At 43.9% G+C, this 13,622-nt stretch overlaps 1 protein-coding gene across 3 annotated transcripts in view; it reads left to right on the top strand.

Moving 5' to 3' along the window:
- The window catches only part of FGGY (FGGY carbohydrate kinase domain containing), a 319,083-nt gene that overhangs the window by 19,650 nt on the left and 285,811 nt on the right, over nucleotides 1-13,622 (top strand). For all 3 annotated transcript variants that reach the window (XM_073593859.1, XM_073593858.1, XM_073593857.1), the window contains exon 2: nucleotides 10,120-10,331. In XM_073593859.1, the coding sequence (XP_073449960.1) occupies nucleotides 10,131-10,331 (201 nt within the window). In that variant the 5' untranslated portion in view covers nucleotides 10,120-10,130. The remainder of the gene's footprint in view (nucleotides 1-10,119; nucleotides 10,332-13,622) is intronic.

Raw genomic sequence — 13,622 nt, 5'->3', positions numbered from 1 at the left:
ATTGCTGCATTTCTAAATTCCAAAAGCCAATATAAAGGAATAGTAGTGTTAAAAAAGCACTTGTGGGTTTAACCAGTCTTGTTTTTTTTTTTGTACAATTCTCCTTTAAGGGGGCGTGGCAGGGGGCGTGTCATAGGCCTGCATACTTTTGTTGGTAGGTGTCCCTCATTCCCATCTCAAAAAGTTGGGAGGTGTGAATCACAGATAATCACAAACAAACAAACAAACAAAACAGACTGAATGAATCGATTTCATTCAATAAAATACTTGCTTATGATTGATCTGATCAAAGTGTGCTGAATGAAGAAATTGTAAAAAAAAAAAAAGTGAAAAAATATAATAAAAAAAAAAAAAATTGAAAAAAAAAATTATTATTATTATTATTTTTTTTTTCATACTGTCACCGGTCAGTGTCCCTGATCACCACAACACACCAGTTATATGATGATGCTGTACTGGTGACAGTATGTAAAAAAAAAAAAAAAAATTTCTTCCTTTTCCAAAAACTTATGACAAAAAATGACAACTTCAAAAACTCGCCATGCTTCTTACTAAATACCTTGGACTGTCTACTTTCCAAAAAGGGCCCATTTAGGGGATATTTGTACTGTCCTGGCATTTTCGGGTCCCAAGAAATGAGATTGGCTGTCAGTACATCAGGATTGATCGATTTTCAGATATACTGTATATACCATAGTTTGCGGACTCTATAACTTTCCTACAGACTAAATAATCTACACTGATTTGGGTTATTTTCACCACAGAAATGTAGCAGAATACATCTTGGCCTAAATTCATGAAGAACGATTATTTATTTGCAAAGAAACAAAGAAAAACATGTTTTGTTTTTTTTTTTAATTTTCAGTATCTTTTTATTTATATAGCAAAAAATTTAAAACCCAGTGGTGATTAAATACCCCCAAAAGAAAGCTCTAGTTGTGTGAACAAAATGTTAAAAAATTTAGCTTGGGTACAGCGTGGCATGACCGCGCAATTGTCATTCAAAGTGTGACAGCACTGAAAGCTGAAAACTGGCCTGGGCAGGATGGGGGTAAAAGTGGCAAGTATTGAATGGGGTTAAGTCATTTTGGCATTGCAGCACACGATACATTGTAACACGTGATCAGGATGAGCCCCAGTGCTGTGATCCCTGCAGAACCGCGTCGGTGCGCCATTTCAGGTTGATGTTGAACTGTCTCATATGTATGCATATTGTACACATTGTCAGTGTAGCGCTCTGGGGTTTAGTTTAGTTTGGCTCATTGCCAGGTCCTGTGAGGAGGATCAAGGGAATCAATGGGTTCCCATAGCCCCGCCTATCACGCCCATGCCGAGTTCCAAAGCGGATCGTAAGCCAGAGATGGTTGCTGGGCGTTCCGTCCTGCATGCCCCAGATGTAAGTGTTCTACCTGAGTACAGAAGACCCTAAGACCCTGCCTCGGCTGTCCAAGATACAGCGCATTATAATAAAGAAGATAGCGTCTGAATACGGGTAATTGTATCCATACATACCAGCTCATCTGGAATATGAGATCTTCAATAAAGAGGCTCAGTGGGTGGACGAGACTGTGCGCAGTTTTCTACAAATTCCTCTATACCTGGATTTTCCTAAATTGTCACCTAAGATGGCTGCAAAATACCATTCCGTAGGAAATACCCGGGGCTACGGCCGGAAGATCAACTTGGATAGTGTAATAATTCGCAGACCGGATAAAAGAGACATTAAACGTTTTGTCACAACGGTGAACACCAAGGGAGAAACCTTGATTCTACCCGATCCCGGGTATTACTGGTAACTGTTGCAGGAAAATACCAAACCATCTCTGTGGATTAAAAATGTGCAGTTGTGGAGTAAAAGGACGCTTTGCTGAAGTTATGCCGCGTACACACGAGCGGACTTTACGGCAGACTTTGCCTGGCGGACGGGATTTCGTCGGACAATTCGATCGTGTGTGGGCTCCAGCGGACTTTGTTTTCTCAAAAGTTGGACGGACTTAGATTTGAAACATGTTTTAAATAAATCCGTCGAAATCGAGTCCGGTCGAAAAGTCCGCTCGTCTGTATGCTAGTTCGACGGACAAAAAGCCACGCTAGGGCAGCTATTGGCTACTGGCTATGAACTTCCTTGTTTTAGTCCGGTCGTACGTCATCACGTACGAATTCGACAGACTTTGGTGGATTGTGTGTAGGCAAGTCCGTTCATTCAGAAAGTCCGTCGTAAAGTACGTCGAAAAGTCAGCCGGGCAAAGTCTGCCGTAAAGTCCGCTCGTGTGTACGCGGCATTACTCTATTCTTTGCACAAAGTTCTTTGTTAACGGGGAACACCTCAGAAAGCTGAATCGCCAGGACTGTGCGGGACCGAATGTTGCCGGCAGATATAGTGAACGATACAGTGAGCCACGTTGGTTAGAACTGAAGTTGTTAGGGTGTTCCACCCTGAAGAGTGATCTGTAACTTTCAGCAGACTGTGTTTGCAAGTGATGAAGAGAACCTCTTTGTCTTCAGCTGTCATGTGGACAGACTGGAGATGTCTTTGGAAGGGGACCTATGTCCCGAAAGTGTGGTCCCTTGCATCATACTTTGGCTGCTTGTTTGCTGAGATGCAGCCATGCCCTTTTGCCCGGAGTTGCCTTTGGAAGAAGAAAAGGAACTGCTGGGAAATGCAGACCATTCCAAGTGAAGTCAGATGGACAGTAACTGGTCATGGACATTGAACATGTAGTTAGTTAGAATAGGCTGTGATAGGAAAATGATTGCCTATTTCTTCAAATAATGGACTCATAGATATCCGTCAGGACTGTCACTGATCAAAGTATTGCTGAAGTTTATAATTCTATACTGATTATGAAAAGGGATGGCATTCTTAAAGAGAATGGGGCCTGCTTTCAAAAAATGTAAATAATGTAGACATGTATAGGAGGGTTTTACGTTTTCATACTGCCTTCGGCTGAGGAGCAGTTCAAATCACTGTGTACTGTACATACTGCATTAGGTTTTTAGAGAGTAGAATGCATTTTGCATTGTTCTGATTTCTCTCTTTCAGGTGTTGCTGTGTTGGCGCGTCTTCCTTGGCAAAGGAGAGACAGGGATCTAGCCGGATAACAACACTAACCCTCTATATATTTGCTATGACTGTATACATTAGATAGATAGTTAGGTGATAGCATTATTGCTTACTTGCTTTAAAATGTACATAACTATTTTTGATACTTGAATGTCATACGTGACTATTTTTCATGCGATACCAATGTTTATTTGTGTGGCACGCCACACATATGTTATTCTACTGTTTATACTTTTAACCCTTTCCCTGTTTCCCCACCCATCCCAGTTTTTGCCAGGACATCCGCTCTCAGGCTTGGGAGCTCAAATTATTTTTCTGCAAACTCCGAGACATAGTTTCTTGGGCAGGGGGAGGACATAGTGCCCTGTGGTTTAGTTGGGGAGCTCCTCACCAAATTTCTTGTCAGGAATAGCTACTGTAGTCCATTGTTAGAGATCCATTGATTTCTCCCTAAGTTTGGTCTTGTTGCACTTTTCTCTTCTACCACTAGGTGGCTGGATACTTGGTGGTACTAGATACGAGAAGGGCAATCCAATTTCAGGTTTTGGGTATGTGGGTATCTCAGCCAATGGGCAGGGGTTTTCTTGAATCCCTTGGCCTGCTGGCAGAATCTATATATTTGGGTGGAGTCAGGTGATCTATGTTCTGTGCCACCTGGACGGCTGTCTGGGTGGACGTGTGTCGTCTGCCCCGGGCTGCTAGGCTGGAGATTGGGCCTATCCCAGGGGCATCTAGCTGCCAGGCTGTGTGAGGGCCTATCCAGAAGTAAGAGGGCAGCGCAAGGTTGGGACTGCGGCTTACAGTCCAACCAAAAGTGACGGTTCTGTCGGCCGGAGAACCTGTCAGTGGTCGGAGGTAGAAGGGAAGCTGTTACCACGAAGAGACCAATCGCCTTTACCAGGGACCACAGTGAGTAACTGAAGAAAGTACCAGAATCATATTCTCACTGAGGAAAATTCAGGCGGTTATCAGGGACCCAGCCAGCAGGGGTGAAGCTTGCAGAGCAGCCTTGTGTCTCAAGCTGAGGACCAAGCCGGTCAGCAGGGGTGAAGCTCGAAGGTATACGAAGTGCCAAGCTAGGGACGCAGCAGGGAAGTGTGGGTGATGCTCGAGGGAGATACTGCCGCAGAAGCCTTGAGGAGCTCAAGGGATTCATAGTCAGTGAATCAGAGGGTTGAGAAACCAGGAGCTCAGTATTGAAGAACTACAAGGAGCAGTTGTAGTGGAGCTAAAAGAACTGTTACGTTTGAGTTAGGAACTGTTAAAGGACTGTTACCATAGGAGACAGCAATCCTGCACGTGCATAAGTGGCACCTTGCTGGGGCCTTTCCCTGTACGGCTGTCCTCCTATTGAAGTCTTGGAGTCTGCCAATTGAGTTTGCAACTATCTAAAGGGTGTCCTGGCCCTAACCCTCTTTCCCCCAAGATATATAAAAAGGACTGTCAAAAGAAATAAAACCTCTTTTACATCCAAGAAGTGTCTGGCGCCCAATGACTTTCACCATCTTTGCACCCACTATGCTTCACTTTGCTACATCAGTCTGGAAGGACAGAGTAGCAAATAAATGATTATTTAGTGATATAATTATTTCAATCGTAATTTACAGTTGTAAAGTCAAATTCACTCAACAATAGACAGGCTAACCCCTTGCCGCTGACCCTCACCGGCCCTAGTTCACGAAGCTGGAGGCGTTATATGGGCTCCCTGATCATGTGATCATTGTGATTGGCTGCCACAGTATTCATGCGATAAGCAGCCCGTATTACAGGCTTCTGATCATTGCTAATGTGACAGGGCAGTCACAATGTTGCGAGGGTGCAATTCTGTCTCTCTGCCTATTGATCGAAGGGTGCCGGCGGACATCGAATCCACAGTACCCGCAGATCAGCTCCCGCTGTGAATAAGTGGTTAGCCAACAAAACCAAAAAAAAGGATGATAGCCCTGGACCCTGCACCGTTAAAACTAAGTCAGCAATGGATGTATTTATCCTGTCACTGTCCCCTTCAAGTGAAACTTCACTCACCCAATCAACTGATTATTTTTTTAATCCTTATGCTGATAGTATGATCCCTAGGATCCCTATGGAGGAGGGAGTGGGATGAGGATTCCTATGGAGGATGGAGTGGGATGAGGATTCCTATGGAGTGGGATGAGGATACCTATGGAGGAGGGAGTGGGATGAGGATTCCAATGGAGTGGGATGAGGATTCCTATGGAGGATGGAGTGGGATGAGGATTCCTATGGAGGATGGAGTGGGATGAGGATTCCTATGGAGTGGGATGAGGATTCCTATGGAGGATGGAGTGGGATGAGGATTCCAATGGAGTGGGATGAGGATTCCTATGGAGGATGGAGTGGGATGAGGATTCCTATGGAGGATGGAGTGGGATGAGGATTTGGTGTTGGGAGTGGTACGTTGTCCCCCGGACCCTGGATGTACTATGGAGACGCCTCATCCTTGCGGCTCTGCGTGTTTGCTGTCGGCTGGCCAGCTGCCTCTGTAGACAGGTACATATTTAATGTTGACCAAACTGTTTCTTAAAACGGCGGTCAATATTTGCTCTGCGTTCTGCCTCTTGACCTTTATCAAGGGATCCTTTGTATTGTCAGAAGAAAAACCTGGATCTAGACGCAGAGCGATGGGTAGGATGTTGAGGTCTGATGAACTCCTTCTCCTGGTGTGAGTTTGTTTACTATAGGGAAACCCAACTCTAACCCTGATTCACACTGCTGCAACTTAGTGAGGCATGCATCACAGAAATTCACATGACACTGCACTACTTTTCTGGTGCATTCCATGCAACAGGGGTGCCATAGACCACAATGTTAAAATCACAAAGGTCGCAAGTAAATAGTTTCTTTGTCTTGTCTTTGCGACTTTGCCTGCTGCTTCAGAGGGTTTTGTAAGTTCGGAAATATGTGTCACACAACACCACAAAACATCAAAGTCGCATTGAAGTTGCAAAGCAACGTCGCACTTAGGCTTAGTTCACACTGCTGCAACTTCAAATTCATGCGACTTTGCATTGCAACTTGCTTTCGTCTTGATGCAACTTAAATGTCACTTCACTGCAACTTTGATATTTTGCAATGGTAGCTTTGGCAAATCGTAACAATACAGAGTTGGTACATATTATTGAACTTACAAAACCCTCTAATGTCACAGACAAAGTCGCAAAGATAAGTTGTTGGGGGTTCCTTGAGCTGTGGCTGATCGACTTCCCATTCGATGGCGCCTACATAGTTCCAGGACCAATGCATTGCACCAATGATCTTTTTAGCTGTCTGTAAGAGGGGCATTCTTCCCACTGAACCCCAGAGGAATTGGTTTTAGCAGGGGTTCCCTGAGATCTAAAAATTATTTCAGGGGTTCCTCTAGATCAGCCTTTCTCAACCTTTTCAACACAGGGGAATGTTTGAAATAACTTTTTGGTCTCAGGAAGCCCCTGCTAAAAATGACTATATCTCCAACTCATGATACATTAGTGTGATGGTCAGTGGGAATAATGTTCCTTACACTTGTGGATATTGGGAAGAATTACCCTTCTCACCATGCCTATATGGTTATTTTGTCTCATTGGGTGAGGGTCCCAAGTCGTACCACATAGAAGCCATGGTTTCCATACATTGCATCAATGATGACCAAAAAGCCTGAAAGAGCTGTCTACCATTAATCTTCTGAAATGAAGAATAATTCTCTTATTTTTGGGATATTGGGATATATGATGGAATGAGACATGAATATCTTCTGTTCTAGGAAGACTTTATTGTGCTATGTGCTGATTCAGTTGGAGGACTTTGGTTCCTTCCCACCATAATGTGTACGGTTATATTGTCTTGTTGTTTGGTCCCAAATCTTACTCTCTAGAAGTCATGGTTTCCACACACTGCACTGACGATGGCCAAAAGGCCTGAAATAGCTGTATGTTGTTTGGAATTGGAGGTCTTTTTGCTTCCTGTAGTCAAACCATTCCCAACCAGGGTTCCTCCAGAGGTTGTTAGGGGTTCCTTAAACTGTGGCTGATTGATTTCCTATTTGATGGTGCCTAAAGGGCCAATGTCACAATGTAACTTTAGTGGCATGGCACCAATGATCGTTTAGCTGTTTGTAAGGGGGGGGGGGGGGCATTCTTCCTACTGACCCCATAATTGGTTTTACATGGGGGTTCCTCGAGACCTGAAAATTATTTCAAGGGTTCCTCTAGGGCAGCGGTCTCCAAACTGCAGCCCGGGGACTGGGTGTGGTCTTTTGCTTGCCTTTATCCGACCCTTGGGGCACTATTTTATCCACTGACACCAACAATGGGGCATAATTCCATCAAAATGGCACAATTTCTCCCACTGGTACCGACAATGGGGCACAATTCCTTCCATTGACACCAATGATGGGGCACAATTCCTTCCATTGACACCAATGATGGAGCACAATTCCTTCAAATGAACAGCAACGATGGGCCACTATTCCTCCCACTGACACCAATGAAAGGGCACAATTCCTCCTATTGGCACCAATGATAGGGCAGAATTCCTTCCATTGACACCATTGATGGGACACTATTCCTCTACTGACACCAAAGATGGGGGCTTGTTTACTCCCACTGGAAGCCAGGACATTTTCTACTCCCACTGGCCCCAGTCCAGTCTCCTAAAGTCTGAAGAACAGCAAAGTGGCCCATTGTTTAGAACGTTTAGGGACCACTACTCTACTGTAGTCCCTTCTCACCATACCTGTATGGCTATCCTGTCTCCTACAGCTTATTTTCTAAATTCTCATTGGTGTACCCCTTCTTTGCAAGGCATATTTTCGTAGGCACCTGAGGCCGAATAAAAAGCCCTAGGAGTCTAGGAGGCTTGTAGTCTATAAACAATTGCAAGGGCAGATGGGGGCGATAAAAAAAAATAACGATTCGGACAGATAAAGCGTACGTATTGACCGTCTCCTGGCGGTGTCAGACGCTGTTTTGCATGCAGACGAGATCGTGTTCCTGCGCCGCTGTCCTTTAAACAACCTTTGTGGCCCAGAATGCACTTAACATGCACAGGAACGAGAAGGCGGGCGATGATTTATTCTCCCTGGTAGTGTATGCCGATGGAGCGTTTTAAGAGTTGCAGCTTTTGGCGAAGGCTGACAGGCCAATCTTAATTAAGATTCATTATATGGAGAGTCTCGGGGAATGGAGGTCAGCGGGGCTTGTTGTGGAGTCTAAGGCTGGCCCCTGCCCCTCCCGGCTTTCAATCAAAGGCAGACGAGAGAAGAGAAGAGTACATTTCCAAATTGATTTTTTTATAAATTGCTCTTATTGCTTGATATCTGGAGATGGGGGGAAAAAAATGGAAGCAGACGTTGTACGTGGGCCAGATCCCAAGTGCATGCTATGTGTGATAAATGCATTGAATCCCAAACCGCCGCCCTTCAAGCTTTGGACTAATCTGTATAGATATATAATCCAGCCAAACAGCAAATATATACTGTAGCTGAAACAGACACTGTATATAGGAACTGTACTACATGCTAAAAAATCATCTGTTGTGCTATATGGAAAGGATAGCAACACCTTCCACGCCTTGAAGTTCTGCTGACTCCATTCCATGATGACCTAACAGCATTGTGCTGGTGATGGGAAGCCTCAGCTTTCTCCATCCTAAAACCCCTTAAAGCCCAAATGAACTTTCAGTTTAAATCAGCTAAATACATTTCAGGAGCATCAAAACAAGAGGCGTGCAAAGTCTTACAGTCAATGTTCTTTTGAAAGCAGCCACAGCCTGAGTAAAAAAAATCCCCTCCCCTGCCAGCATGCTACAGGGAAGCAGTGGTCTGTCTGAAGAGGTTCAGCACGCCCCCTGCTGAGTCAGACCTATAGCTCTGCAATCAGAAAACCTCATGGTGATTGGAGAGCTCTGGCTTTGACTCATCAGGGGGGGTGTCGGACTTCTGCAAAGAGACCACTGCTTCTATACAGAGAGCAAGGGTCCTTCTCTGCAGCATGCCAGCAGGAGACAGACCTTTCCTTGGCTGTGATTGCTTTCCAAAGAAAATGAACTGTAAGACTTGGAATGCTTTTTGCTTTGATGCACCTGGAATGTATTTTAGCTCGATTAAACTGTGGATCTTTCAATATCTTAACAAGTATGCATGAAAATTCTTGGTATGTTATATTATACAGCTACAGTATCATTATTCAGGAAAGCTCCACCTTTTATCATTAAAACACTTGTCCTCTATTTCTTTCTTTTTCTTTTTTCCTCTCCTTCCTTTCTCTTTCTTCTACCTTCATCTTTCCTCCTTCTTTTTACTTCTTGCTTCTTCGTTCTTCTTCCTTCCACTTCCTTCTTTCTTCTTATTTCTTCTTCTTATAATATAGGGACACTGTTGGGTGCTGGAGGCACTATAGACTACTTGAGGCTCTGCAGCAGGCCGGGTGGCATTGTGAAGGCTGTGGGCCACTAAGGGAGGTTGGGCGAGACTGTGGAAGGTTGGGGAGCACTGTGGAAGCTGAGGACTCTCAGGGGGCCTGAGGGCACTGTGGGCCAATATGGGAGGTTGGGGGGCACAATGGGAGGCTGGGCGGCACTGTATGAGGTCGGGGGCACTATGGGAGCTGAGGAGTCTCGGGGGCACTGGGGGCCACTATGGGAGGTTGGAGGGCACTATGGGAGCCTAGGCAGCACTGTGGGAGGTTAGGGGTCACAGTGGAGACTAAGGACTTTCAGGGGGCCTGGAAGCACTGTGGTCCACTATGGAAGGTTGGAGGGCACTGTGGGAGGCTGGGGGGCACTGTGGAGGCTGAGGGCTCTCCGGGGGCCTGGGGGAACTGTGGGACACTATGAGAGGTTGGGGGGGTATGATGTGAACTAGGAGGTACTATGTGAAGTTAAGGGATCTGCAGGTGGCCTGGTAGAGGGGAGGCTGTGGCCACGGCCTGATGGTTAAGAACCACTGCTCTATACTCTACTAGAAGGAATAGCTGGAGTACATCGGGACTCAAAACCCCATAAAAATAAATATCAAATCCTTTTTTATTTATAAATGGTTCCTCTTCTTTTATTTCCAGCCAGAGTCAGAATGCAGAAGGAGAAAGGGGAAGAGGCATTGTTCTATGTTGGTGTCGATGTGGGAACGGCGAGCGTGCGTGCGGCTTTGGTGAACCAGGCTGGGACAGTGGTTGACCAGGCAGAAGAGCCTCTGGAAATTTGGGAGCCTCGACCTGACCACTATGAGCAATCATCCGCCGACATCTGGAAGGCGTGCTGTGCCGTCACCAAGGTATTTATAGTCATCCCTGGGAGATGACGATCTGATCTTTAGGGGAAGATGTTTTGCACAAATATCAATTTTGGCTGGAATGACATTTAAACAGCAAAACTAATTATGAGACAATAAAGTTCCATTAAAGGGAAACTCCATAGAATTTTTTATGTGGACATATTCTGAGTCAATAATTACATTTTTACCTTTTTTTCATGTATCTTTCATATATTCCATGATCGTTATACTGTATTTTTTTTTAAATGCTTTCATGTATGCAGATTTGTAGGATCTTTCTCTGATGGTCATTTGTAGGCCACAGGAATCACTCAGCCCCCCCAGTTCAACAACTGCTGAGATAAAATCTTCACCACATAGAGAGTGCATTGTTTTGAATCAGTGGAGTTGGCTGGTAGACTTGTATTCTGGAAAAGGAACAGTAAAGTTCAATTGCTGTACAACACTACTGTGACAGACCGCCTGGCACCCAGCCTGGGTGATTCCGCCAAGATACAGCTTCTTTCACTCTGGAACCAGGAACCGGGTAATAAGGTTGAGAATTGCACCCAAGAACTAGACGACACTAGCTTAGGTGCAAACTGGAACTGACTTTATTGTAAATTCACACAGAATATAGACCACACAAAATCAGGTTAGAGCTTGATCACATTATCCTAAACAAAGCAAACTGTAAACAGTAATCTCATTAGTACATCTAACAGTACATCTAATGAACAGCCAACATAAACATAAACAATAATCTAAATAACAACTAGGCCTAGGTGACTCAGGCCAGTGCCCACCCAGACAGTTCGGCACCAGTATTCAAGAAGACCCACGGCTGTCCAAATTTCATTAAGCAGCTTTCTTTTCACAAACTTCTTCTCACCGAGTTTCAAGTTGGCAGAGACCATCATGGCTTCCTTGACTGGTAAATGTGGTCATTTCATTTTGCATTATATAACAGGACATCGTCCAGAATGCTTGCAGCTCCCTCAAATGCCCAGGCCCATAGTCAGTAGGCAAGAGGCTACCCTGCAGTCCCCTCCAAAAGCCCCCTGTCCCGGTTGGGTCTGTCACAACTACTAAACGGGAAAAAGTTTAATTGAGAGTTTTTATTTACCTAAATGTTAGGTAAATTGGGGATATTTTGGCAAAAGTTTGCCATGTAATCAAAATATGTTGGAATCAATGTAAAAGTCACCTGAGGGTTAGGGCCCTTTCACAGGGGCTGTCCGATCAGGTCCGCCTGTCTGTTTTTCAGGCCATCCATTCACCCTTATGGAGCGACAAATGTCGGCGGTGACATGTCTGCTGAAATCCGCTGCTGTCCAATCCTGTTCACAAAATCCAGATGGATGGTGGTCCTATTTTCCATCCATCTGGCGGATGGGATCGAATGAAAATGGACGGGTGGTCCATTTTCATCCGAACTTCCCATAGAGGAAAGCGGGACTCTGTCCATCTCCGCTGTGCTCAGGGAGCGGAGACAGAGTCATCCGCCTGCTCATCGCGGGGATCAGCGGAGCGATCCCCTCCCCCCCCACTGAGCAAGCAGAGTCTGCCAAGATGGATTCTGCCCTGCGAGAAAGGAGCCTAAGGAAACCTCCTTCCAACTATCCTTGGCCTGTTCTTGTTCCAAAAAATAGCCCCTTGCTATCTGACTTATTTTATATTTATTTAAAAAAAAATCGGAGGGCGAAAAAAAAAAAATGACCGGGCAATGATGGGTTAACTTTAGAACAAAAATTGAATCTGAGCTGAAAATATTTGTGTTGTGCACAGCGGCTTTTACAACATGTTGGAAAGTATCTCCTGGATGTAGAGTGGCATTGATTCCCTTCTCTGTGGTGTAACTGGCATGGTTACCATTCCTTGCACTGACCACGGCTAGCAAGCCTGGAACAGCTGCAGTGCAGATGGCTCTGTAATATTAGAGATTATCAATGCTATGAATGTGCAGGTTGGGATGCCCAGTTCTCTACTGAGGCTCAGAGGAATGATTTGCATGGCTCCGCCCACTCTCCTGAAATCTATGAATGCAACCATTTATTTTGGACTTTAATGAATTTAAATTACAACTAATGGCTCCTGTATGACAGTTTGAAAAAGTACCAAATCCAGATACTTTGTGATATAAAAGCCTCATAAATTTCCTTTACTTTCTTTATTTCCCCTGATAGAGCCAAATCCTCCTTCATTTCTATCTGACAAGTTCCCCCTCCCAGACCCTGCAGCTCACAGTGGGAGAGTTTCAGCAGTCAATCCAAATTGTTCAGACAGGAGATAGAGAGATACAAATAACATTGTTTATAAACATTGTTCAGACAGGAGATAGAGAGATACAAAGTAACATTGTTCAGACAGGATATAGAGAGATACAAAGTAACATTGTTCAGACAGGAGATAAAGAGATACAAAGTAACATTGTTTATAAACATTGTTCAGACAGGAGATCGAGAGATGCAAAGTAACCTTGTTTATTAACATTGTTCAGACAGGAGATAGATAGATACAAAGTAACATTGTTCAGACAGGAGATAAAAAGATACAAAGTAACATTGTTTATAAACATTGTTCAGACAGGAGATCGAGAGATACAAAGTAACATTGTTTATTAACATTGTTCAGACAGTCGATAGATACAAAGTAACATTGTTTATAAACATTGTTCAGACAGGAGATAGAGAGATACAAAGTAACATTGTTCAGACAGGAGAGCAAGAGATAAAAGTAACATTGTTTATAAACATTGTTCAGACAGCAGATCGAGAGATACAAAGTAACATTGTTTATAAACATTGTTCAGACAGGAGATAGAGAGATACAAAGTAACATTGTTTATAAACATGAGATAGCGAGATACAAACTAACATTCTGTATAAATATTGTTCAGACTGGAGAGAGATACAAAATAACATTGTTTATAGACATTGCTCAGACAGGAGATAGCCACTTGACCTCTGGAAAATATGACCCGGCCATACGGCACTGCGTTAGTTTAACTGACAATTGCGCGGTCATGCGACATTGTACCCAAATAAAATGTATGTCATTTTTCCCCCACAAATAGAGCTTTCTTTTGGTGATATTTGATCACCTCTGAGTTTTTTATTTTTTGTGCTATAAACAAAAAAAAATGCTAACAATTTTCAAAAACATATATATTTTACTTTCTGCTATAAAACATATCCAATAAAAAAATGTAATTTCTACTTTTTTTTTTAAGTAGTGCTTTTACTAAGTGAAGTGATGGATTTTATTCCCTGCTTTGCGGGGAAAATCCACCACTTCCCTGCTGTCAGGACA

Source organism: Aquarana catesbeiana, linkage group LG07 (assembly GCF_042186555.1).
Source record: "Aquarana catesbeiana isolate 2022-GZ linkage group LG07, ASM4218655v1, whole genome shotgun sequence".
Lineage (NCBI taxonomy): Eukaryota > Metazoa > Chordata > Amphibia > Anura > Ranidae > Aquarana > Aquarana catesbeiana.
This window is presented reverse-complemented; position numbering and strand designations above follow the sequence as displayed.